Source organism: Balaenoptera physalus (assembly GCF_965194825.1).
Source record: "Balaenoptera physalus genome assembly, chromosome: 10".
NCBI lineage: Eukaryota > Metazoa > Chordata > Mammalia > Artiodactyla > Balaenopteridae > Balaenoptera > Balaenoptera physalus.
Genome location: NC_138889.1, coordinates 67,101,250 through 67,125,557, shown reverse-complemented (window position 1 = coordinate 67,125,557; position 24,308 = coordinate 67,101,250). Strand labels below are relative to the sequence as shown.

Sequence of the window (24,308 nt, the reverse complement as noted above, 5' to 3'; positions counted from 1 at the left end):
TCATCCTTTAAATCCGTTTAATAATCATTCTTCTTAGGAGACCTTCACTGCAGCTCCATTCTAATTTAGACACTCCTCTTTTCTGCTATTGCAATCTATACACCTCTCAGTGTCATCACACTGTACTAATGAGCTTGTTCATCTTTTCCTAATTTGTTGGCTATTTAATTTTTCTTCTATGAATTTATTATTCATATCTTATCCACTTTTCTGTTGAGTTGTGGTTTTCTTATTGATTTGTAGTTAATTCTTATTTACGTGACAAATATTTTTTCTCAGTCTGTTCCTAGAGTTTATTTTTTGGTGCTTAAAAATTTTTTTTTAGTAAAATATATCAAGGGTTTAAGTTAATAGTTTTGCATCTTGCTCAAGAAGACCTCTATTCCAAAGATATAAATTTACTTGCTTATGTATTCCTTCTAATATTTTTGTTTTGTTTTTTATACTTATCTCTTGGAATTTGTTTCTGAATAAGCATCATCCGCATTATTAGTCTCTGAGTAATTTTTTTGGCTACATTGGGTCTTCGTTGCTGCACGCAGGCTTTCTCTAGTTGCAGTGAGCGGGGACTACTCTTCATTGTGGTGCGTGGGCTTGTCATTGCAGTGGCTTCTAGGCGTGTGGGCTTCAGTAGTTGTGGCACATGAGCTCAGTAGTTGTGGCTCGCAGGCTTAGCTGCTCCGGGGCATGTGGGATCTTCCCAGACCAGGGCTCGAACCCGTGTCCCTTGCCTTGGCAGGCGGACTCTTAACCACTGCGCCACCAGGGAAGCCCCTCTTCGTAATTTTTTATGGTTGAAAATCTATTCAACATATTTATTGAAAGCCCTCTTAGGTGTTGGCAGTGTCATCTGCTGGGGGATACAATGGTGGACAAAAAGACAAGACCCCTTACCTTAATGGAGCTTACATTCTAGAGGTGGAGGCAGACAATAAACAAGTAAACAAATAATCCAAATAATTATTGCTTTTAATAACGACCATGAAGGAATTAAATGGGAAGCTACCTCTCAGAGTGGTCACTGAAGGTCTTAATATAAGTAGGCAGAGGATGTGTACATAAAACAGTTCCACTGAATGGTTCTCCCATCATTTACCTAACCACTCTTTGGTGTTGGGTTTTTAGATTGCTTCCCCATTTACTATTATACTAAGAAATAATCCCGTTCGGAATAACTCCCTCTGCATGTTTATTCCCACAGAATAGCTTCTTAGAAATTTAATTACTGGATAGGAACAATCAGTATTTTTATATACATTGCCAAGTTACTTTCAAGAGGGAATTCCAATACATTCACCAGTGAGTAAGCTGAAAACCGCTCTGAGAGGTAGGAGTGGAAAAAGTAACCGCCAAAAAAGGTACGTTTGGGCTCTGCGAAGGGAAAAGATAAATGCGCTGACCTGGATTTACAAAGGAGGGGTGGCAGGGCGATGACGTGGGAAAGCATTTGCTTGGGAACAAGAAAACTGGATTCTAAACCGATTTCTGCCACCCTGTGACCTTCACAGATTACGGACTCCTTGAGCCTTAGTTTCCTGAAACTCGGTGGGTTCGGCTCAGGCTTTATGTTTTCCAACATCTTCAGACCAAGCATTGTCTAGCCCCTCCAGATTCGAGACAGATTCTCGAATTGGTAGAGAAGGGAGTCGGCTGAATCAGCATCCGCCGCGAAACTCCAACTAATCACTCCCGGGCACTTCCGGTCGCCAGGACAAAGGCATTACAGTCTCTGAGACCGCACTTCCGGATAATTAAAGCTGCGCGTTGGATGCCTGCGTCTGTAAGTCGCACCCGCTGACTCCGGTGCAGTGACTGCGCATGCTCCGCGCAGTCATGAAGCGGGGCGGGGCAGCAAGTGGGGCGGGCGGGGACCCTGACTTGTCTCGCGGTTACTGGGCGGGCGCGAGCGCGCGAGCCTCGGGGGCGGTGCGGGGCGGAGCCTAGTCCGAGTAGGCGCTGCGGGTCCCGGCTCAGCGTCACTGTGCTAGCGGGTCTGAGGTCGTCTCAGGTGAGGTTGTAGTCCCGGAAGTATCTGTGACTGTGGACCCTGGGTGTTGTAAGGAGCCTGCCGCGTAATTGTTGTTAAGGGGCCGCGGCATCACCCCGTTTCCTCCACCTTCCCTGCAGCAGCCATGACGAAAGGCAGAGTTGTCGAAAGGTCGCAAACGGGGGCACTCCATACGACCCCTCCGGGGGACAAGGCAGCGGGGCCGCGGGGTCCCTCGGCGCCAGGCAGCGGAGACCACCTGAAGGGTGAGTAGACCTGGGAACCAGAGCTGGGGCTGGCCCAGAGGCGGGAGTGTGCCGGGAGGGGCTTCGGAGGAGAAAGGACCCCAGCGGGTCCAGGGGATTTGCGGGTGGAAAGGGGGCCTGTTGGCATCTAGGGGCGGGAGCAGAGAGAGTGGGGGACCTAGGCTACGGCCTACCACAAGGCCGGACACCTAGTGGGTTGATAATATTGAAGTTAGGCAGAACTGGAAGGAACGTTAGCATTCGTTGCTTTATTTTTACAGATGAGGAAACTGAGGTCCAGAGTGGATATATAACTTGCACAAAGTCAGAAAGCCAGATTAGTAAAGTATTGGCTAAAAGCAAGGATTTAACTACGTCCAGGCGCCGCTTCGAGGTGGCAAGAACACTTGGGTTTGCGTCCCTGCTCTACCACTTAAGACTTTGGACTTGTTATCCTTCAAAAGCTCAGTATCTGAACTGTACAGTGGGGATGGTGATAATATTAATAATAGTAATATCTACTTAAAATTGGTGCGTGGATTAAATAAAATAATTCACATAAAGGATTTAGTGTAATGTTTGGCTTATATGCAGTGAAGGCTGAATAAATGTTAGCAATTACTATTATAGCTAAGATCTCTTATTCTCAAGCTTTTTTTCCACTACGCCATCCTGGCATTTCTCAGGGCCTCAAATATTATTTTAAGAAAAAAAGTGTACCCAGAAACTAAATACTTTGATTTCATCTGGGCGTAGAGTTTTCATTGCTTTTCAGCAGTTGAAGTGATTTAACCTCCTTAAATGCTTTCAAAGCCCATAAACTTGGAGAGATCCTAACAAATGCCCATTAAGTTGTCTGCAGCTTACTCACACTGTGTTCCACCACCAGTGATGGGTAAAGAGAGGATCTTTTAATAGTGTCTAGCGACATTGTAACTATAGTCATCAATAAAGTATTATACACTTTAAAAATATATATGGAGATAATATGTTTAACATTCAGCTGAAATTTTTTTTTTTTTTTTTTTTTTGGCCATGCCGTGTGGCTCTTAGTTCCCTGACCAGGGATCGAACCCGGGTCCTGGTAGTGAAAGTGCCGAGTCCTTAACCACCGTACCGCCAGGGAATTCCCATCAGCTGAAATTTTTTGAATCAAATTTAAAACATATGAAAAATTTAGAAAACGTCTTGCAGAAAATGGTGTTTTATTTTCAAATAATTTAAAATGTCTCCAGTCTAATTTGGGTCTTTCGGCTTTATATATTTGGATATTTTTACACCTTATAGACAATAGAGCCAAATAACTTCAAAAACCAGAAATGAAGTGTTGTCAAAGTATAAATCCACTCTAAATGACAGTAACCTTGTTTTGATGATGCTGCAACTGAGAATGACAGTAATCTAAGGGCTTCCTGAAGAAGTATTTTCCAGATAGGAAAATACTTAGGAAGTATTTTCCATGGTGTCCAGATAGGATATCCCTAAAGATTGTCATTTGGTTTGGGATAGCAGTCAGTTATTTTATTATTATTATTATTAATTTTTTAACCTTAAGCTGTTCAGAAAATAAGACCTTGAAACTGCCAGAGTGCTTTTACAATTGTTTATTGTATTTTAACATTTGAACAACACATTCAACAAAGTTATTTTTGTGATGCTGTCAAATGACTTCTGTGGACTACAAATCTATAGGAAGACAGAGGGAAGAGATGTGAAGGCACGCCTTCATAGAGAAGTAGGGTTTGGATTAGTAGAGAGAACAGAAAAGGATTCTGGGTGGGGGAAACATTAGGCTTGAAGGTTAGTTAGTGTGAACCTTTTGTGTGTGTCTATAAAGAGATAAACTTGTCAGTAGTAGAGGATTTCTTTTTTTAATTTTTATTTATTCATAAACGGAAAGGTTCTGGAGAAAAAAAATTTTTATTAGCTCTTGAGAAATACATCGTAATAGAGTGTTTCTATAAATTCCATGTATTTGTATTTTAAAATAAATTTGTATATTTATTAACTGATGCATCTACATAATTTTGACAAATAGTTGTCATTGTGTGTATGCTTGAAATATTTTACACCTCACATGCAGTGTTTGGTACATTTAGTGGATTCCTTGCCTTGACTCTAGTCCAACGTCTGAGTCTTACTGAGGACCGCTGTGATGATTTGAGCAAGGCAATAACACTGAAAATCTAATTCTTGCATGATTAGAAAGGGTGAGAGACAAGAGATATTACTACTTGAGAGGCTCTTGACCTACTCTGTGTGCAAGGGTACTTGGACCAGGTGTTTTATTTTCTTTTGTTGTTTGCCCTGGCTGATCATTTTACTCACAAATGTAGAATTTCCCCATTTTGATTTAAGAGAACTCCCAGGACCGTGTTTTCCAATATATAGGTCATACCTTTGTGAGCGCTGTGAAATGAATTTGATGGGTAATCATGAGCCATTTAAAAAAATGGAAGAGAAAATAGAGTTCTTTGCATGTAGTAGGGGGTAAGTATTCTTTGAATTTTATTTTTCAATTATATAGATTTTGTGTGTATCAGATCATGATATAAAATACACTGCTTATTGTGGAAAGCAGCCAAAAATGTTTGGGAAACACTGTCTTGAAGTTGGTTTTACTGCTCTTAGGAGACAGTATTGTTCAAAATTGGGTAATAAATCCCTCTCAGATGCCTGTTCTAGGGTCTGCCTTGCTAATGTGGTTCAACAGATATCCTTTGAGCATCTGCTGTGAGCTAGGTGCTGGCTTAGAGGAAGAAGAAGAAAGCTCTGATTACTGATAACTGGGAACTAAGACTAAAATTGGCAATTGGACATCAACCAAGGTATTAGTATGATGTGTTGATGTCAGTCTCAACCCAAATATTATATATCAGGATTCTTTTGCTTGTAATCGGTAGAAAACACAATGGAAAGCTTTGCTAAAAGGAGGTTTATTGGTTCATATAACTAAAAAGTTGAGAGATTAAGTGGGATTCACTGGCTTCAGTCTGGGACCAGTGGCTCAGTGATATCATCAGGATCAGATTTCTTTCATATCTTGTTTTGCTTACCTGATATCAGTTTTACCTTAAGGTTGATTCCTCTTGAAGGTCCAGGTAAGCTAAATGCTTCCTTGATAATTTTGAGAATCTTTTTCTAAGTATTAGCAATACAAGTCTAGATATTAACTCTGATTAGATTGCCTCAGATCAAATGCTTATCCCTGAACCTATCACTGTTGTCAGAGGGTAAGAATAACCTAATTGGCTCAGCCTGATTCATGTTCAACACCTAAAAAAAGGGAGTAGAAATGAGGCTAAGTCAGTTTTCCCATAGACATGGATTTCTCTGATGGGTCACTCATGATTTTTCTCTACTTGTGCTCAACCATCTTGGTATAGGAATGAAGACAGTGAGCTTGAAACACTAATTTTGGGTTAGATTAGCCATAAGGAAAGAGTGAGGATTCTAATCAGAGGTGCTGCTGGATACACCATGGAGTCCAGGCTGGGCATAGAAGGAAGAGAAGTGAGGAGCCCAACAGAGGGAGAAATTGGAGGTGTTAAGCTCATGAAAGAATAAAGATGATCAAGGAATGGCATGTTGGAATTTAAAATGTCCAAGATAGAGCTGTCTCAGGTGGTGTGAGAACTTAGTGTACCACTGGAAGTGGGTGGCTAAAGTTGAATAGAAATGAAAGTCTAAGAATTTTGAGGCTGGGTGAATCATCTAAATAGATGTATCTTTTAGGATTATGAAAAGTTTGCTTGAAGCTTGGCTTAGTCTTCCCTGAATAGGGGAAGTGCCTGAAAGTGGTTGATGATAGTGAGTGAGGCTGTGTGGGTTGAATGGTAGCAGAGGTGCAGGGCATAAACGTCAGAGAATGAGCTTTTATACAAGATAGGTAGTGCTGTTTCTTCTGCTGCCTGCAAACATGCTTTCTCTCTGTGTGTTTTTTTAATGGTTAATTCTTTATATTTTATTAAAAAGTTATTTTAGCTGTTTAAATTTATACTTGATGATACTACCATTTTTGATTATTAATACATAATTTTAAAAATTTTAAGTTCTTGAAATAAAATTTACTTCCAAAAATGTTACAATAGATTCTTGTAACCATAAAAAACTTGTTAGAGGGAATTCCCTGGTGGTCCAGTGGTTAAAAATCTGCCTTCCAATGCAAGGGAAGTGAGTTCAGTCCCTGGTCGGGGAACTAAGATCCCACATGCCATGGGGCAACTAAGCCCGTGTGCTGCAACTACTGAGCCCAGGTACTCTGGAGCCTGTGCAGTGCAACTACTGAGCCCATGTGCTCTGGAGCCCGCACGCCACAACTAGAGAGAAGCCCACGTGCTGCAACTAGAGAAGTTCGCGTGCCACACAAGATCCCACGTGCTGCAACAAAGAGCCTACGTGCCACAACTAAGACCCCATGCAGCCAAATAAATTTTAAAAAAAAGAACTCTGAAAAACTTGTTAGAGTTCCTGTAAACTGTGTCCTCAGGGGAGATGGGTCTTTTGCTTCCTCCATGTTAGGATTCTGTAGGTCTAGAACTAGTGGACTAGATGACCAGTAAGAGTGATTCCTAAAATCTTGTAGATATAAAGATTTTGCTTTTCAAAAGGTATTGATATGAAAGTTATAAGAGAAATAGAGAGCTACTACAGGGGCATTAAGGTTAAGTTTTGATTTTTCAGGATAGATATATGCATATTAGAAGTTAGAGAAGAGTTGCTTGTTAGTGGGAAGAATTGAAGATATTCAGTGAATGGAGATGAGATAATTCTGAGAGCAAGATCTGCAAGGAAGTGTGTTGGCGTTTGATGCAAAGATAAGGGGAAAGAGGGAAGGGGAGATAATTTCGTGAACAGATCTTGAGGTAGAGATTGGGAAGCTCTCTAAAGTGTGGAGACAGCCTCATTGGTTGAGAATAGGGGGAAGTAGAATTAAAGGCTTGAAGAGACTTGAAATAGCCCTTTTGGAGGGTACTGTAAAAGGATTATAGTTTGCCAGTGATAACCTTAATTGACGATAGAAAAGCAGGAAGCATATGAACTTGTAAGCCAAGAGAGCACAATGATCTTTCTGTAGCCGTACCTTTGGCCTGGGAGGAGGTTGGAAAACAGATAATGGGATAATTGAGAATGGGAATTAGTATGATGGAAGATTTGGAGGTTAATGAATGTATAAAGCATTGTTGTGGGTGGCTCTAAATGCTAAATAACATGTATCTAATGCAACCAGAAGGAGGATGCACATTCTAAATGTGTATGTTACACATTCAGATGTTGAATCATTAAAGCAAGGTTTATAACCTTTCTTTTTTTTTTTTGGCTGCACCTTGTGACTTGCAGGATCTTAGTTGCCTGACCGGGGATCAAACCTGGGCCTCCAGCAATGGAAGTGTGGAGTCTTAACCACTGGACAGCCAGGGAATTCCCAAGTTTATAACTTCTATCTCTGTTCAGAACTAAATGAATTACGTGCTAGCCTTTAGATTTATTAGAACTATATTCAAAAAGAATTGTGGAATCATAATAGGGAACACTCCCTATTTCCAAGTTTGTGTGAAAGAATGGAGAGCTTCAAAATTGACTGTCACTTAGTTTTATTGCATTATTAGCTGTTTTCTTGTGTTTACGTTGTGCTGAGTACAATGCTTGAAAAAGTTTTCCTTTCAGAGAGTGAAAAAAATAGGTATCGAGTTAAACTTGGAGGTTAATTTTGTTCAACAAATGTCTATATATTTCATCATCCAACTGTAAGGCAACAAGTAGCAATCAGAGATGTGTACTCAAAGAAGGCTTAGGGTGGTGTTCTGTAGTCCAGTTAAGTCCACACCTTTCTCCCCTAGGACCCCTTACTTAGGACTTGTGAATTAATGATGGGAAGAAAAATATTGTAGTTAAATTTTAGAGTTGCCATGCAAAATGTCTTGTTTAATTTTTAATTTAAGAGGACTGTTACCTACTGAAGTCTTTATTTAAAAATTTTTTTTATTGGAGTATAATTGCCTTACAATGTTGTGTTAGTTTCTGCTGTACAATGAAGTGAATCAGCTATATGAATACATATATCCCCTCCCTCTTGGACCCCCCCCCCACCTCCCACCCATCTAGGTCATCACAGAGCACCTCGCTGAGCTCCCTGTGCTTTATAGCAGGTTCCCACTAGCTATCTATTTTACAGATGGTAGTGTATTTATGTCAGACCTAATCTCCCAATTCATCCCACCCTCCCCTTCCCTACCTGTGTCCACACGTCTGTTCTACATCTGCATTTCTACTCCCTCCCTGCAAATAGGTTTATCTGTACCGTTTTTCTAGATTCCACACATATGCGTTAATATACGATATTTGTTCTTCTCTTTCTGACTTACTTCACTCTGTATGACAGACTCTAGGTCCATCCACATCTCTACAAGGACCCAATTTCATTTCTTTTTATGGCTGAGTAATATTCCATTATATATATGTACCACATCTTTTTTATCCATTCATCTGTCAATGGGCATTTAGGTTGTTTCCATGTCCTGGCTATTGTAAATAGTGCTGCAGTGAACACTGGGGCACATGTAACTTATTGAATTATGGTTTTCTCAGGGTATATGCCCAGTAGTGGGATTGCTGGGTCATATGGTAGTTCTATTTTTAGTTTTTAAGGAACCTCTGTACTGTTTTCCATAGTGGCTGTATCAATTTACATTCCCACTAACAGTGTAGGAGGGTTCCCTTTTCTCCACACCCTCTCCAGCATTTATTGTTTGTAGATTTTTTGATGATGGCCATTCTGACTGGTGTGAGGCGATAACCTCATTGTAGTTTTGATTTGCATTTCTCTAATCATTAGTGATGTTGAGCATCTTTTCATGTTGCCTCTTGGCCATCTGTATGTCTTCTTTGGTGAAATGTCTATTTAGGTCTTCTGACCATTTTTGGATTAGGTTGTTTGTTTTTTTGATATTGAGCTGCATGAGCTGTTTGTATATTTTAGGATTAATCCTTTGTTGACTCGTTTGCAAATATTTTCTCCTATTCTGAGGGTTGTCTTTTCATCTTGCTTATGGTTTCCTTTGCTGTGCAAAAGCTTTTAACTTTAATTAGGTCCCACTTGCTTATTTTTGCTTTTATTTTCACTACTCTAGGAGGTGGGTCATAGAAGATCTTGCTGTGATTTATGTCAAAGAGTGGTTTTCCTCTAAGAGTTTTATAATGTACAGTCCTACATTTAGGTCTTTAATCCATTTTGAGTTTACTTTTGTGTATGGTGTTAGGTAGTGTTCTAATTTCATTCTTTTACATGTAGTTGTCCACTTTTCCCCACACCACTTATTGAAGAGGCTGCCTTTTCTCCATTTTATATTGTTGTCTCCTTTATCAAAGATAAGGTGATAATATGTGCATGGGTTTATCTCTGGGCTTTCTATCCTGTTCCATTTATCTATATTTCTGTTTTTTGTGCCAGTACCATACTTTCTTGATTACTGTAGCTTTGTAGTAGAGTCTGAAGTTGAGGAGCCAGCTCCATTTTTCTTTCTCAAGATTGCGTTGGCTATTTGGGGTCTTTTGTGTTTCCATACAAATTGTAAAATTTTTTGTTCTAATTCAGTGAAAAATGCCATTGGTAATTTGATAGGGATTGCATTGAACCTATAGCCTGCTTTGGGTAGTATAGTCATTTTCACAGTATTGATTCTAACAATCCAGGAGCATGGTATATCTCTCCATCTGTTTGTGTCATCTTTGATTTTTTTCATCAGTGTTTTATAGTTTTCTGAGTACAGGTCTTTTGCTTCCTTAGGTAGGTTTATTCCTAGGTATTTTATTCTTTTTGTTGCAGTGGTGAATGGGATTGTTTCCTTAATTTCTCATTGTGATCTTTCATTGTTAGTGTATAGGAATGCCAGAGATTTCTGTGTGTTAATTTTGTACTGCAACCTTACCAAATTCATTGATTAGTTCTAGTAGTTTTCTGGTGGCATCTTTAGGATTTTCTATGTATAGTACCATGTCATCTGCAAACTGACAGTTTTACTTCTTCTTTTCCAATTTGTATTCCTTTTATTTCTTTTTTCTCCTCTGATTGCTGTAGCTAGGACTTCCAATACTATGTTGAGTAATAGTGGTGAGAGCGGACATCCTTGTCTTGTTCCTGATCTTAGAGGAAATACTTTCAGTTTTTCACCATTGAGAATGATGTTTGCTGTGGGTTTGTCGTATAGGGCCTTAATATGTTGAGGTAGGTTCCCTGTATGCCCACTTTCTGGAGAGCTTTTATCATAAATGGGTGTTGAATTTTGTCAAAAGTTTTTTCGGCATCTATTGAGATGATCATATGGTTTTTATTCTTTAATTTGTTAATATGGCGTATCACATTGATTTGCATATATTGAAGAATCCTTGCATCCCTGGGATAAATCCCACTTAATCATGGTGTATGATCTTTTTAATGTGTTGTTGGATTCTGTTTCCTAGTATTTTGTTGAGCATTTTTGCGTCTATTTTCATCAGTGATATTGGCCTGTACTTTTCTTTTTTTGTGATATCTTTGCCTGCTTTTGGTACCAGGGTGATGGTGGCCTCGTTGAATGAGTTTGGGAGTGTTCCTTCCTCTGCAATTTTTTGGAAGAGTTTGAGAAGGATAGGTGTTAGCTCTTCACTAAATGTTTGATAGAATTCGCCTGTGAAGTCATGTGGTCCTGGACTTTTTGTTTGTTAGAAGATTTGTAATTACAGTTTCAATTTCATTACATGTGATAGGTCTGTTTATATTTTCTGTTTCTTCCTGGTTCAGTCTTGGAAACTTGTACCTTTCCAAGAATTTGTCCATTTCTTCCAGGTTGTCCATTTTATTGGCATAGAGTTGCTTGTAATAGTCTCTTATGATCCTTTGTATTTCTGCGGTGTCAGTTGTAATTTCTCCTTTTTCATTTCTAATTTTTTAAATTTTTATTTTAAAAAATATTTATTTATTTATTTGTGTCAGGTCTTAGTTGTGTCACACAGGATCTTTGTTGCAGCATGCAGGATCTTTTGTTGCAGCCTGCGAGCTCTTCGTTGTGGCGCATGGGCTTCTCTAGGTGCAGCGCATGGGCTTCTCTCTACTTGCAGCACGTGGGGTCTCTAGTTGTGGTGTGCGGACTCAGTAGTTGTGGCACGTGGGCTTAGTTGCCCCGCAGCATGTGGGATCTTAGTTCCCTGACCAGGGTCGAACCCTGCATTGGAAGGCAGATTCTTAACAACTGCACCACCAGGGAAGTCCCTCATTTCAATTTTATTGATTTGAGTCCCCTCCCTTTTTTCTTGGTAAGTCTGGCTAAAGGTTTATCAATTTTGTTTACCTTCTCAAAGAACTGACTTTTAGTTTTATTCATCATTGCTAATGTTTTCTTCGTTTCTATTTCATTTATTTCTGCTCTGATCTTTATGATTTCTTTCCTTCTACTAACTTCGGGTTTTCTTTGTTCTTCTTTTTCTAGTTGCTTTAGGTGTGAGGTTAGATTGTTTGAGATTTTTCTTGTTTCTTGAGGTGAGATTGAATTGCTATAAACTTCCCTCTTAGAACTGCTTTTGCTGCATCCCATAGGTTTGGGTTGTTGTGTTTTCGTTGCCATTCGTTTCTGTGTATTTTTTAATTTCCTCTGATTTCTTCAGTGATCTCTTGGTTATTTAGCAGTGTACTGTTTAGCCTCCATGTATTTGTGTTTCTTACAGTTTTTTCCCTGTAATTCATTTCTAATCTCATAGCGTTGTGGTCAGAAAAGATGTTTGATACGATTTCAATTTTCCGAGGCTTGATTTGTGACCCAAGATGTGATCTATCCTGGAGAATGTTCCATGTGCACTTGAGAAGAAAGTGTTTTCAACTGCTTTCAGGTGGAATATCCTATAAATATCAAATCTTTCTGATCTATTGTGTCATTTAAAGCTTCTGTTTCCTTATTTATTTTCATTTTGGACGATCTGTCCATTGGTGTAATTAAAGTCCCTCACTATTATTGTGTTACTGTCGATTTCCTCTTTTATGGCTGTTAGCATTTGCCTTGTGTATTGAGGTGCTCCTATGTTGGGTGCATAAATATTTATAATTGTTAAATCTTTTTCTTGGATTGATCCTTTGATCATTATGTAGTGTCCTTCCTTATCCCTTGTAACAGTCTTTATTTTAAAGTCTATTTTATCTGATATGAGTATTGCTACTCCAGCTTTCTTTTGATTTCCATTTGCATGGAATATCTTTTTCTATCCCCTTACTTTCAGTCTGTATGTGTCCCTAGGTCTGAAGTGGGTCTCTTATAGACAGCGTATATATGGGCCTTGTTTTTGTATCCATTCAGCTAGTCTGTGTCTTTTGGTTGGAGCATTTAATCCATTTACATTCAAGGTAGTTATCAATATGTATATTTCTGTTACAATTTTGTAATTGTTTTGGGTTTGTTTCTGTGGGTCTTTTTCTTTTCTTGTGTTTCTGCCTAGAGAAGTTCCTTTAGCATTTGTTATAGAGATGGTTTGGTGGTGCTGAATTCTCTTAACGTTCACTTGTCTGTGAAGCTTTTGATTTCTCCGTTAAATCTGAATGAGATCCTTGCTGGGTACAGTAATCTTAGTTGTAGGTTTTTCCCTTTCAACATTTTAAATATATCCTACCTCTTCCTTCTGGCCTGCAGAGTTTCTGCTGAAAAATCTGCTGATAACCTTATGGGGATTCCCTTGTATGTTATTTGTTGTTTTTCCCTTGCTGCTTTTAATATTTTTTCTTTGAATTTAATTTTTGTTAATTTGATTAATATGTGTCTTGGTGTGTTTCTCCTAGGGTTTATCCTGTATGGGACTCTCTGTGTTTCCTGGACTTGGGTGGCTATTTCCTTTCCCATGTTAGGGAAGTTTTCAACTATGATCTCTTCAAATATTTTCTCATACCCTTTCTCTTTTTCTTCATCTTCTGGGACCCCTGTAATGCCAATGTTTGTGCATTTAATGTTGTCCCAGAGGTATCTGAGACTGTCCTCAGTTCTTTTCATTCTTTTTTCTTTATTCTGTTCCTCAGCAATTATTTCCACCAGTCTATCTTCCAGGTCACTTATCTGTTCTTCTGCCTCAGTTATTCTGCTATTGATTCTTTCTAGTGTATTTTTCATTTAGTTATTGTGTTGTTCATCACTGCTTGTTTATTCTTTAGTTCTTCTCGGTCTTTATTAAACATTTCTTGTATTTTCTCAATCTGTGCCTCCATTCTATTTCCGAGATTTCGGATCATCTTTACTATCATATCTCTGAATTCTTTTTCAAGTAGATTACATATTTTGTCTTCATTTATTTGGTCTTGTAGGTTTTTGCCTTGCTCCTTCATCTGTAACGTATTTTTTTGTCGTCTCATTATTTTTGATGGGCGGGGCTGTGTTCCTGTCTTACTGGTTGTTTGACCTGAGGCTTCCAGCACTGGAGTTTGCAGGCAGTTGGGTAGAGCTGGCTCTTGGTGCGGGGATGAGGACCTTTGCGAGACCTCACTCTGATTAATATTCCCTGGGGTCTGAGGTTCTCTGTTAGGCCAGTGGTTTGGACTCAGTGCTCCCACCACAGGAGCTCAGGCCCAACCCCCAGCCTGTGAACCAAGATCCCACAAGCCACCTGGTGTGTGGCCAAAAAAAAAAGAAAAAAGGAGCAGAACAATAACAAAGAATAAAAAATAAAGTTAGAAAGATAAAAAATATACTAGAGAAAATACAAATAAAAATGAAATAACAACAACACAGTAAAACAGAACCATAATAGCAAATAGAAAAAAAAAAAAGAATAAAAGCAGGAAAAGGCCTTGGCTGTGGGGGAGGGGCAGACTTAGGCAGGGGCAGGGCCTAGGCTCAGGACTGGAAAAGCCCTGGGGGGTGGGGGGCAGGGCTTAGGCTCAGCACAGCTGGAGGGGGCCTCACAGTGGAGGCTCAGGCCTGGGGCCCCAGCAGGCTTGCTGGGACCCAAGTGGACAGGGGACGTACTGGCCAAGTTCCCTCTGATCCTCTGAGGTTCCCTCCCTGTCCCCACTGATCCCCTTCCTGTGGGTAGGGGATCACAGTGTGCCCTCGGTACGCCCCTCCTCGGTGCCCACCTCCCGGCGTGGGAACCCCTCCCCTCCCCCAGCCACCCCTCGGGGCACTGGTCCCATCTCACCTCTCCTTTTCCTCTCCCCCTCCCTCCCACACCCCCAGGACCCATGCAGATGGAGGGGGCCTCGGAGGGTGGAGGATCAGCCCTGGGACCTCAGCAGGCTCCCTGGGGCCTGAGTGGGTGGGGGAAACGCTGGCCACGTTCCCTTCCAATCCTCTGATCCCCTGAGGGTCTCTCCCCGTCCCCATTGATCCCCTCCCTGTGAGTGGGCCCCTACGGGCGTGGGAACCCTTTCTCTCCCCCAGGCGCCCCTCAGGGGTGCCAGTCCCTCCTGCCTCCACTTCTCCTCCCCCCTCGCTCCCCCCCACATCCTACCCGGTCACTCGGGGGTTCCTCCTCTCCCCTTAGGTGTCCAGAGTCCCCCACCAGCACCTGGTAGGTGCCCTAGTTGTGAGGAGATGCAAACTCAGTGTCCTCCTACTCCACCATCTTGACTCCGCTCACTTGCATATGATTTTTAAGATAACACTAAGATTACCTTGTTGGAGAACACAAACATATTCTCCCATTCTTGGAGTCACAGACACAGCCACCCAAAACATTTGAGGTTCAACTATATTCTGAAGCCCTTGGTGTAAAGAGAAAGTGTAACATTTATCAGTTGCATCAGTGAATCTGTGTGTTCTTTCTCATGACAGTTTGAAGTAATTGCCAGATTACCTCATTTTTCCTAAGAGGCCATTCTGCCTATGCTGTTATCTCCCAATATAGATATATAAAATTGAAAGTCAGTGATAGCATTTAGAGTAATGCCCTTTTTTCCCCTTTGGCTTATCAACAAATCAGTGCTACAAATTCTGGTGTTCTGTTTTTCTCTGCTTCTAAAATGCATATATCCCTGCAAAGAACTATGGCCAGTTAATAAACATCAAATATGGTAGTATTTAAAATTTAATGTCACAGTGTTTTGGGCAAAAGTGTGAACAGTTTCTTGGGAGGAAAACCTTTCAGGAAATTATTTACTGGCTTGGAATACTGTTTTCCTCTATATTTATTTTAATTATAATTTTTTTTTTTTTTTCAGAGAAAGCCTGTGCAGAAGCTGGGTCAGCAAGAATGTCGCTTCTTATATTGGTGTCCATTTTCTTATCTGCAGCTTTTGTTATGTTTTTGGTATATAAAAATTTTCCTCAGCTTAGTGAGTAAGTATACTGAAAGAAACGGAAAATGTCTAGACATTTATAGAGATGAACGTGCATTGAAAGTTCAACTAATTTAAGGAACAGAACTGGCATAATAATTGTATGTCAGCTCTCATGGCTTGTAGCAAGTTCATATTGACACTATAATTTAAATACTTCTTTCCAAATATGTCTCTTGATTTTCTATGCAAGGTTCTCCTAGCACTGCTTCTCTAATTAAGGCATCTTTCTAATGACTATGTTGAAAAACATAGCCACATTAATAAATTTATTGCATATTATTATTTAATGTTAGTAGTGACCAAGTAAATTTATATTGCAGTCCATAATAGATACTGACCTGCAGTTTGAGAAATACTGATGCCCTTTTTCTCTGCTTTATCCCTTTTTCCATCCCTGTTTTCTCCCTTCCTACTTTTCTGTGTCATCAGTTTTTGTCTGCCTCTATTCATCCATTTACTTCCGCACCACATCTCTGTCTCCTAGCTCTTTTTCTCTTCCCTGTTTTATAGAAATGATATGGTGTGAATAGGTACTTTTCACTGTCAAATGCACTTTGTAAAAAGACTTGTCTATCTAGTATACAGCCACAATTCCATAGCAAAAACCTTGGGAGTGGAACGCATTTCAGAATTTAGAATTTTTCTGTTTTGGAAAGATAACATGGAATAAATACTGTATATTATGTAGTATCTCCAGCAGGATCTGGGGCAGCACCCCATAATCAAATACATTAATATTTTTACAGTGAAACTTGTATTATAGAAGACTATGAAAAACTGTATGTAAGTGTGGGTCAATTTTTGGTGACAGATTACAAAGAACTTTTGGTTTTCAGAGCTTTTTGAATTTTAGGGAAAAGATTATAGACCTGAAACATACTTTTATGAGGATAAAATATATCCCTGGGTTATTCAACCACAATAACAACACCCTTGGGTAATCATAGATTACATCAGAGACTACTAAAATGTAGTTAGACTTTCAACCAGGGCCAGCTTGGTGTGGTAATGGATAACTGTGAAATGTTATCCATGTTATACTGTGATTTCAGGGTATAAGAAAGTTCCTGTTTCCTCTAAATTTCTTTCATTAACACTTTCTTATGCTTGAAATTTTATAGTTAAACTTATTTTTATTTTAATACTTTGATTTCTTACGTGAATATAAATGCCTTTGGGAGGATAGCATGTTATATTGTTATGTTAATATTAGTATCATTGAATTTTAGATCCTTTCTCTTTTTAATCAAAGGAGTAGGAAATAAAGAGCTGACTGAAAGAGGGAAAGAATATAGAGTAGATTAAGGTTGTTTTGGATCCCAGTCTGCTCTAAGAAATATAACACTTTTATATAATAATATGCTGTTATAAATCTTTTATGTTCTGCCTATTTCTTTCTGTGTGTGTATATGTGAGATGCATGCACACGCCTATAAAGAGCTTTTTTAAGCTTTTAAATTTATAAATGAGAAAACCCATTTTAGTTTACCTGCTATTTTTATAGGACTTAAACAGCATTCTATCATTGTTCTGCAAGGTTAGTTAAATTTTATCATGTAAACAAATGGGTACAATAAATGGGTACAATATACATTAAACACGAAGGTGATTATTTGGGGCTTTTATAAACAGAACATTCAGTTCCAAACAAGGCACCAAATATAAAGTAAAATTAATAGAAAGTGACAAGTGTTTAAGTTTTTATCTGAACTTTGAGCTGGGATATTCAAGAAAAGATGTGAACTATAAATTCATTGAAATTTTTACTTAATTTCTGTTGTAATTGATTATTGACTTCAGTTTATCATGAGGATTACCCAAAATGATGTTCAGTATGTTTTAAATATGCTAACATCAGTGGTTCATTTCTTAATTCAAAATTTACTCCAGTGTTTGAGCAAATGCTTTTCAACCTTTAGTTTGGGTCATCCTGAATTTTCATATGGATTACATATCTCATGAAATTATATTAAAGCATTAAAAAACAAATAATTTATAGACTTTGAACTTAAATTTTGTGAATTTATGCTTAGCATATTACAGATCAAGGCATCAAATCATTTTGGATAAAACTTCGTGTTTTGAACTTGACTTTGATATGAATTATCTTGGCAAATTTCTATTTAAAATTTTTTTCACTTTATTTCTTTAGAGAAGAAAGAGTGAATATGAAGGTTCCCAGAGATATGGATGATGCCAAGGCTCTAGGAAAAGTTTTATCCAAATATAAGGACACCTTTTATGTACAAGTACTTGTAGCTTATTTTGCTACATATATTTTGTATCCTTTTAACTGAAAAATGTTTTCTAGTTTTGTTTAAGAAAAAGGTTTTAAAAGATCTGCTGCTCAGTTATACATAACTATTTTTCCTTTTAAAAATTGTTAATGCAGTATAACCTTAAATAAAATATTGAAAAATGAGAATGAAAAAATTCTCACTTTAATCCTTTCTCTTCAAGTCAGTTGTCATTTCTGAATATTTATTACCAGTTTTTCTGTTTTCTGCTTATTTCACTTATCATAAACTTTTTTCTTTCCTTTGTATTATTCAAGATAATCATTTTATTTAGGATTATTTTACTAGTTAATTGATTGTCTTAATTTAAATAATAATTTTGAATTAATAATCACCATACCATAAATATTTAAAAATTCCTTTAGGTTTGAAGATATAATTTGTATTTAATTTTTGCTTTTCTAGATGTTGTGTTATGAATCATTTGCTTATGATTTTTTTCTTCCATTTAATGGTTTCCTTGGTAAAAAATCCTATGAGAGTAACTAGTCATGTAAAGGATATGAATTTTTTTTTTTACAGTTCTTAGTATGTATTTCTTTGTTTTATATAGAAATATATGTTGTATTTTAACTAGGCAGGAAAATTGCTTTATTCTTTCTACATATTTTCAAACTGCCTATGCAACTGGTGATTAACCTTCCAATTTGTGGATGTTAATTTCTAATTTTTGTATCTTTTATTCTAATCCAACGTATTTTCCAAATCTTCTCGGTTAATGAAAGACATTAACTCTTTTTTTTTTAAACATCTTTATTGGAGTATAATTGCTTTACAATGTTGTGTTAGTTTCTGCTGTATAACTAAGTGAATCAGCTATATGTATACAGATATCCCCATATCCCCTCCCTCTTGTGTCTCCTTCTCACCCTCCCTATCCCACCCCTCTAGGTGGTCACAAAGCATGGAGCTGATCTCCCTGTGCTATGCAGCTGCTTCCCACTAGCTGTCTATTTTACATTTGGTAGTGTATATATGTCAATGCCACTCTCTCACTTCATCCCAGCCTACCCTTCCCCCTCCCTGTGTCCTCAAGTCCATTCTCTACGTCTGCATCTTTTAAATTTATTTAATTAATTAATTTATTTATGGCTGTGTTGGGTCTTCGTTGCTGTGCGCAGGCTTTTTCTAGTTGTGGCGAGTGGGGGCTACTCTTCGTTGTGGTGTACAGGCTTCTTATTGCTGTGGCTTCTCTTGTTGTGGAGCACGGGCTCTAGGTGCACGTTGTGGCACGCGGGCTCAGTAGTTGTAGCTCGCAGGCTTTAGAGCACAGGCTCAGTAGTTGTGGTGCATGGGCTTAGTTGCCCCGCGGCACGTGGGATCTTCCCGGACCAGGGCTTAAACCAGTGTCCCCTGCATTGGCAGGCGGATTCTCAACCACTGCACCACCAGGGAAGTCCCTACGTCTGCATCTTTATTCCTGTCCTGCCCCTAGGTTCTTCAGAACCTTTTTTTTTTTAAAGATTCCATATATATGTGTTTGCATATAGTATTTGTTTTTCTCTTTCTGACTTACTTCACTCTGTATGATAGACTCTAGGTCCATCCACCTCACTACAAATAACTCAATTTCGTTTCTTTTTATGGCTGAGTAATATTCCATTGTATATATGTGCCACATCTTCTTTATCCATTCATCTGTCGATGAACACTTAGGTTGCTTCCATGTCCTGGCTATTGTAAATAGTGCTGCAGTGAACATTGTGGTACATGACTCTTTTTGAATTATGGTTTTCTCAGGGTATATGCCCAGTAGTGGGATTTCTGGGTCGTATGGTAGTTCTATTTTTAGTTTTTTAAGGAACCTCTATTCTGTTCTCCATAGTGGCTGTATCAATTTACATTTCTGCCAACAGTGCAAGAGGGGTTCCCTTTTCTCCACACCCTCTCCAACATTTATTGTTTGTAGATTTTTTGATGATGGCCATTCTGACTGGTGTGAGATGATACCTCATTGTAGTTTTGATTTGCCTTTCTCTAATAATTAGTGATGTTGAGCATCCTTTCATGTGTTTGTTGGCAATCTGTATATCTTCTTTGGAGAAATGTCGACATTAACTCTTGATGTTGTAAAGGTAATCATTTTCCTTTTTCAAATCAGCTTTTTAAAAGGCATATTAATTATTTTGTTAATTCTCTCAAAATATTTCTATTCTTGCTTCCTCTCTTATTTCCTGAATTTCTTTTGGTTTGTTGGACTTTTCAGCTAAAACTTTTTTCTCATAAAATTCAATAGCATTTTATTTTCTTGGATTTTTATTGGATTAGATATTATGTATTTAATATATAGATGTTCCTGTATTTACCTCCTTATGCAGATGTTTTGAGTGTATATTTAAAACACATTGGACCAGTTATTCCTGGCATAAACAACTTAGTGACAAGTACAGTTATAATAGCTTTTGCTGCTAATACAAACATTACTCCTTTACCCACCTGGTGAAGATAACATTTATATTTAGGTAGTGTGCTATGTGTGGCCACTTTGTCATTATCCTCCCTATTTATTAGAAAAATTCAGATTTGGGGGTAATTTGAAGAATGATTATTATGCACCTGTCTTTCCACAGTTCTTTGGGGCAGTTATTTGTAAAGTAATTTAATTATATACTGACTGTTTTAAGTAATTCACACCTGCTGCCTTTTCCTACTTCCCATTTCATCACTTATCTGTGAAAACCAAAGTGTTAGGCTTGTAGGTTATTTTGCATTTATAAACTTTAACCATAAAAAATATTTTCCCCCAATAAGAAACATTTGGTTCAACCCTTTCATTTGGCTTTTATAAGGTTTTTGTGAACATTTTGTGAATGAGGCATATAGTTTCTATTTACTTTGGAAAGTCATCTTTTCTGCCCCATTTTGCCCCCTAGCTTTGGAAGGATTCATAGCTGAGGGATAAAGGGGATACCCACCCATAGGGCCAGAGAGCCAGTTAGCATAAGTGAATCTAGACCATCTATGGGAGAATAAATGTTGTAGCCTAGTTGTCTTAATATCCATATGCAAATTAGTAGAAAAGGATAAAGTGCCTTGTAGAAAGTTAATTAAAAGTATAGGAATAGGGACTTCACTGATGGCACAGTGGTTAAGACTCCACGCTCCCAGTGCCGGAGGCCCGGGTTTGATTCCTGGTCGGGGAACTGGCTCCCACATGCATGCAGCAACTAAGACCCAGCACAACCAAATAAATTAATTAAATAAATATTTTTTTTAAAAAGTATAGGAATAGGTTTATTATTATAAAATACATTTGGTTTAAATTTTTCAATTTTAAATGAATCATTGGTTAATATTGTCAATCAGCAGGTTTTATTGCATATGGTTACTATTTGCTTAATAATTAAGGTATTGTAGTGATTCTGCATTGTTTTAGAGTTTTTTTTTAATTAATTTATTATTTATTTTTGGCTGCATTGGGTCTTCGTTGCTGTGCACGGCTTTCTCTAGTTGTGGCAAGCGGGGGCTACTCTTCATTGCTGTGCGCAGGCTTCTCATTGCGGTGGCTTCTCTTGTTGCAGAGCTTGGGCTCTAGGCACGTGGGCTTCAGTAATTGTGGCACGTGGGCTCAGTAGTTGTGGCTTGTGGGCTCTAGAGCGCAGGCTCAGTAGTTGTGGCGCACCGGCTTAGTTGCTCCATGGCATGTGGGATCTTCCAGACCAGGGATCGAACCTGTGTCCCCTGCATTGGCAGGTGGATTCTTAACCACTGCACCACCAGGGAAGCCCCTGTTTTAGATTTTTTATAGGATAATTTGTTAAATCTATATTTTCTTACAATTTTCTATTTATTTTACACTTTGGAATCTTAAGCTCTGAGTGTTAAAAAGGTACTTTTTTAAACTCAGTGAACAAAAGAGAAGACTTATCTTTGGGCATATAATTAGTACAGCACTGATTAATAGAAGTATAATGTGAGCCACATGCAGTTTAAAAATTTTCTAGTTAGCGCATTAAGGAAAGTAACAATAAATTAATTGTAATACATTTTACTTGAACTGAAATGTCAAAAATATCATTTCAACATGAAACCACATAAAAATTATTACTATTTCACATTCTTTTTTTGTACCAAGTCTTTAAAATGTGTGTATTTCACACTCATAGCACATCTCAGTTCAGACCAGGCACATTTTAGTGTCTCTTCCCCACAGCCACATGTAGCTAGTAGCCATTGTATTCAGCAGTGCAGTACTAGTACTTTCATTGGTAATACCTATTTCAAACTCTTGTATATTAATTACTTTTTTACATTATAATTACTTATTTTAACTTCAGCTTTCATCCATTTAACCAGAAAGTACTAATTATATGCTAAGTACAATCTAGTGTTTTAAGCATTCAAAAGCAAAACAACTATTTCTATCTGGAATAATGGGAATTATGGGTAGAGATACGGTATAGTCATTCTAGACATAGCAAGTCTAGAGCAGAGCTTATAAGCACAGGGCATGGTTAGGAAGTGATCAGTTTTGTTGGTATATATAGGGTGTGAGAAGGGGAGGATTTGAGAAATTAGTTTAGGAAGGTAGGCTACACATTGCACTCAGATTGTAGAGAAGTTTGAGTACCAGGCTAAGGAGTATAGAATATTGATTTGGTATTGGATAGTCATTGAGGACTTTTGAACTGTGGATGACAAAAGAAAGGATATCTTTATAAACGAATAAAAATGTTTACCTATGGAGAGAGAGATGAAACAGGGATGGAAGTGAAACTTCTCTAAGTGTATTTTATTGTGTAGATTTGACTTTAGAGCCAAGTAAACATTTCACATAATTATAAAACCAATTAAATCAAATTGAAAAAAGAAACAAATCTTAAAAATCTTAAGTAACCTCACACCCGTTAGTTGGATGGCTACTAATCAAAAAGAAGAAAAAACCCAGAAAGTAACAAGTGTTGGTGAGGATATGAAGAAATTGAAATCCCTGTGCACTGTTGATGGGAGCATAAAATGGTTTGGCAGCTGTGAAAAACAATATGGCGTTTCCTCAAAAAATTAAAAATAAGATTCAGCAGTCCCATTTCTGGGTATATACCTGAAAGAATTGGAAGCAGGGTCTCAAGAGATACTTGCACACCTGTGTTCATAGCAGCATTATTCACAGTAGCCAAAAGGCAGAAACAACTCAAGTGTCCTTTAATGGATGAATGAAACAAAGTGTGGTATATACATACAATGGAATATTATTCAGCCTTAAAAAGGAAGGAAATTTTGAAACATATTACAACATGGATGAACTTTAAGGACATTATGCTAAGCAAACTAAGCCAATCACAAAGATATGCTATATGATTCCACTTACATGAAGTACCTAGAGTAGCCCAATTCATAGAGACTGATAGTAAAAGGATGGTTGTCAGGGGGTTGGGGGAGGAGGGAGTGGGGAATGTTATTTAAGGGGTATAGAGTTTCAGTTTTGCAGGATGAGAAGAGTTCTGGAGATTGCTTGCACAACAGTGTGAAAGTACTTAATGTTATTGAACCATACAAAGATGGTAAATTTTATGTTATGTATATTTTAACAAAATTTAAAAAAATTAAACAATCTAAGGCAAAATGAAACAAATTTAACAATATATTGAGTTGTTGGGGATTTGACTATCTAGAGGAATTATTTCAAATTGTTTCCTTGAAAAAAGTAATTTGACTCTTTGTCCCTTCTGGGATAAATCTTTTTTTTTTTTTTTAGAAATTCACGTTCTTTTATTTATTTATTTATTTATTTATTTTTGGCTGTGTTGGGTCTTCGTTTCCGTGCGAGGGCTTTCTCTAGTTGCGGCAAGTGGGGACCACTCTTCATCGCGGTGCGCGGGCCTCTCACCATCGCGGCCTCTCTTGTTGTGGCGCACAGGCTCCAGACGCGCAGGCTCAGTAATTGTGGCTCACGGGCCCAGTTGCTCCGTGGCATGTGGGATCTTCCCAGACCAGGGCTCGAACCCGTGTCCCCTGCATTGGCAGGCAGATTCTCAACCACTGCGCCACCAGGGAAGCCCTGGGATAAATCTTAAGGACAGAAAAGATTTGAAAGAAATCTTAAACTATTTTCAGTTGCTATATTGTTCTGAAATTTTAAAATATGTGATATTAATGTATCTAATATATATACACACACATATGTGTGTATATACATATATGTGTGTATATATATATACACACACTTAATAGTATGTAAAGGAAATAGCTAATTATGTTTATGACATTAAGAACCAAGATTTTTCAGTGTTAGAGAAAAGAAATATAAATCTATACAAAGCTGGAAAGTTAAGGTCAAATTATATCCCCATGCAGAGAGAATGGCTTTGTTAACACTATAAGATAAATGACAGCGGAATGATATAGGTATAAGTATAACTGATTCACTTGGCTGTATAGCAGAAACTAACACAACATTGTGAATCAACTATATGCCAATAAAAATTAATTTTAAAAAATGACAAAGGAACATATTAAACCACCCTAAGGGATACAGTAGGCAAAGTTCAAAA

The 24,308-nt window shown here is 38.1% G+C and overlaps 1 protein-coding gene across 1 annotated transcript in view; it reads left to right on the top strand.

Annotated features, from left to right (window-relative positions):
* The first annotated feature begins 1,892 nt into the window (after positions 1-1,892).
* Positions 1,893-24,308, top strand: part of TMEM41B (transmembrane protein 41B) — a 30,645-nt gene continuing 8,229 nt past the window's right edge. Inside the window, exons 1-4 of the mRNA XM_082478091.1 lie at positions 1,893-2,008; positions 2,128-2,253; positions 15,401-15,518; positions 17,673-17,801. Of these exons, the coding sequence (XP_082334217.1) occupies positions 2,133-2,253; positions 15,401-15,518; positions 17,673-17,801 (368 nt within the window). The 5' untranslated portion in view covers positions 1,893-2,008; positions 2,128-2,132. The remainder of the gene's footprint in view (positions 2,009-2,127; positions 2,254-15,400; positions 15,519-17,672; positions 17,802-24,308) is intronic.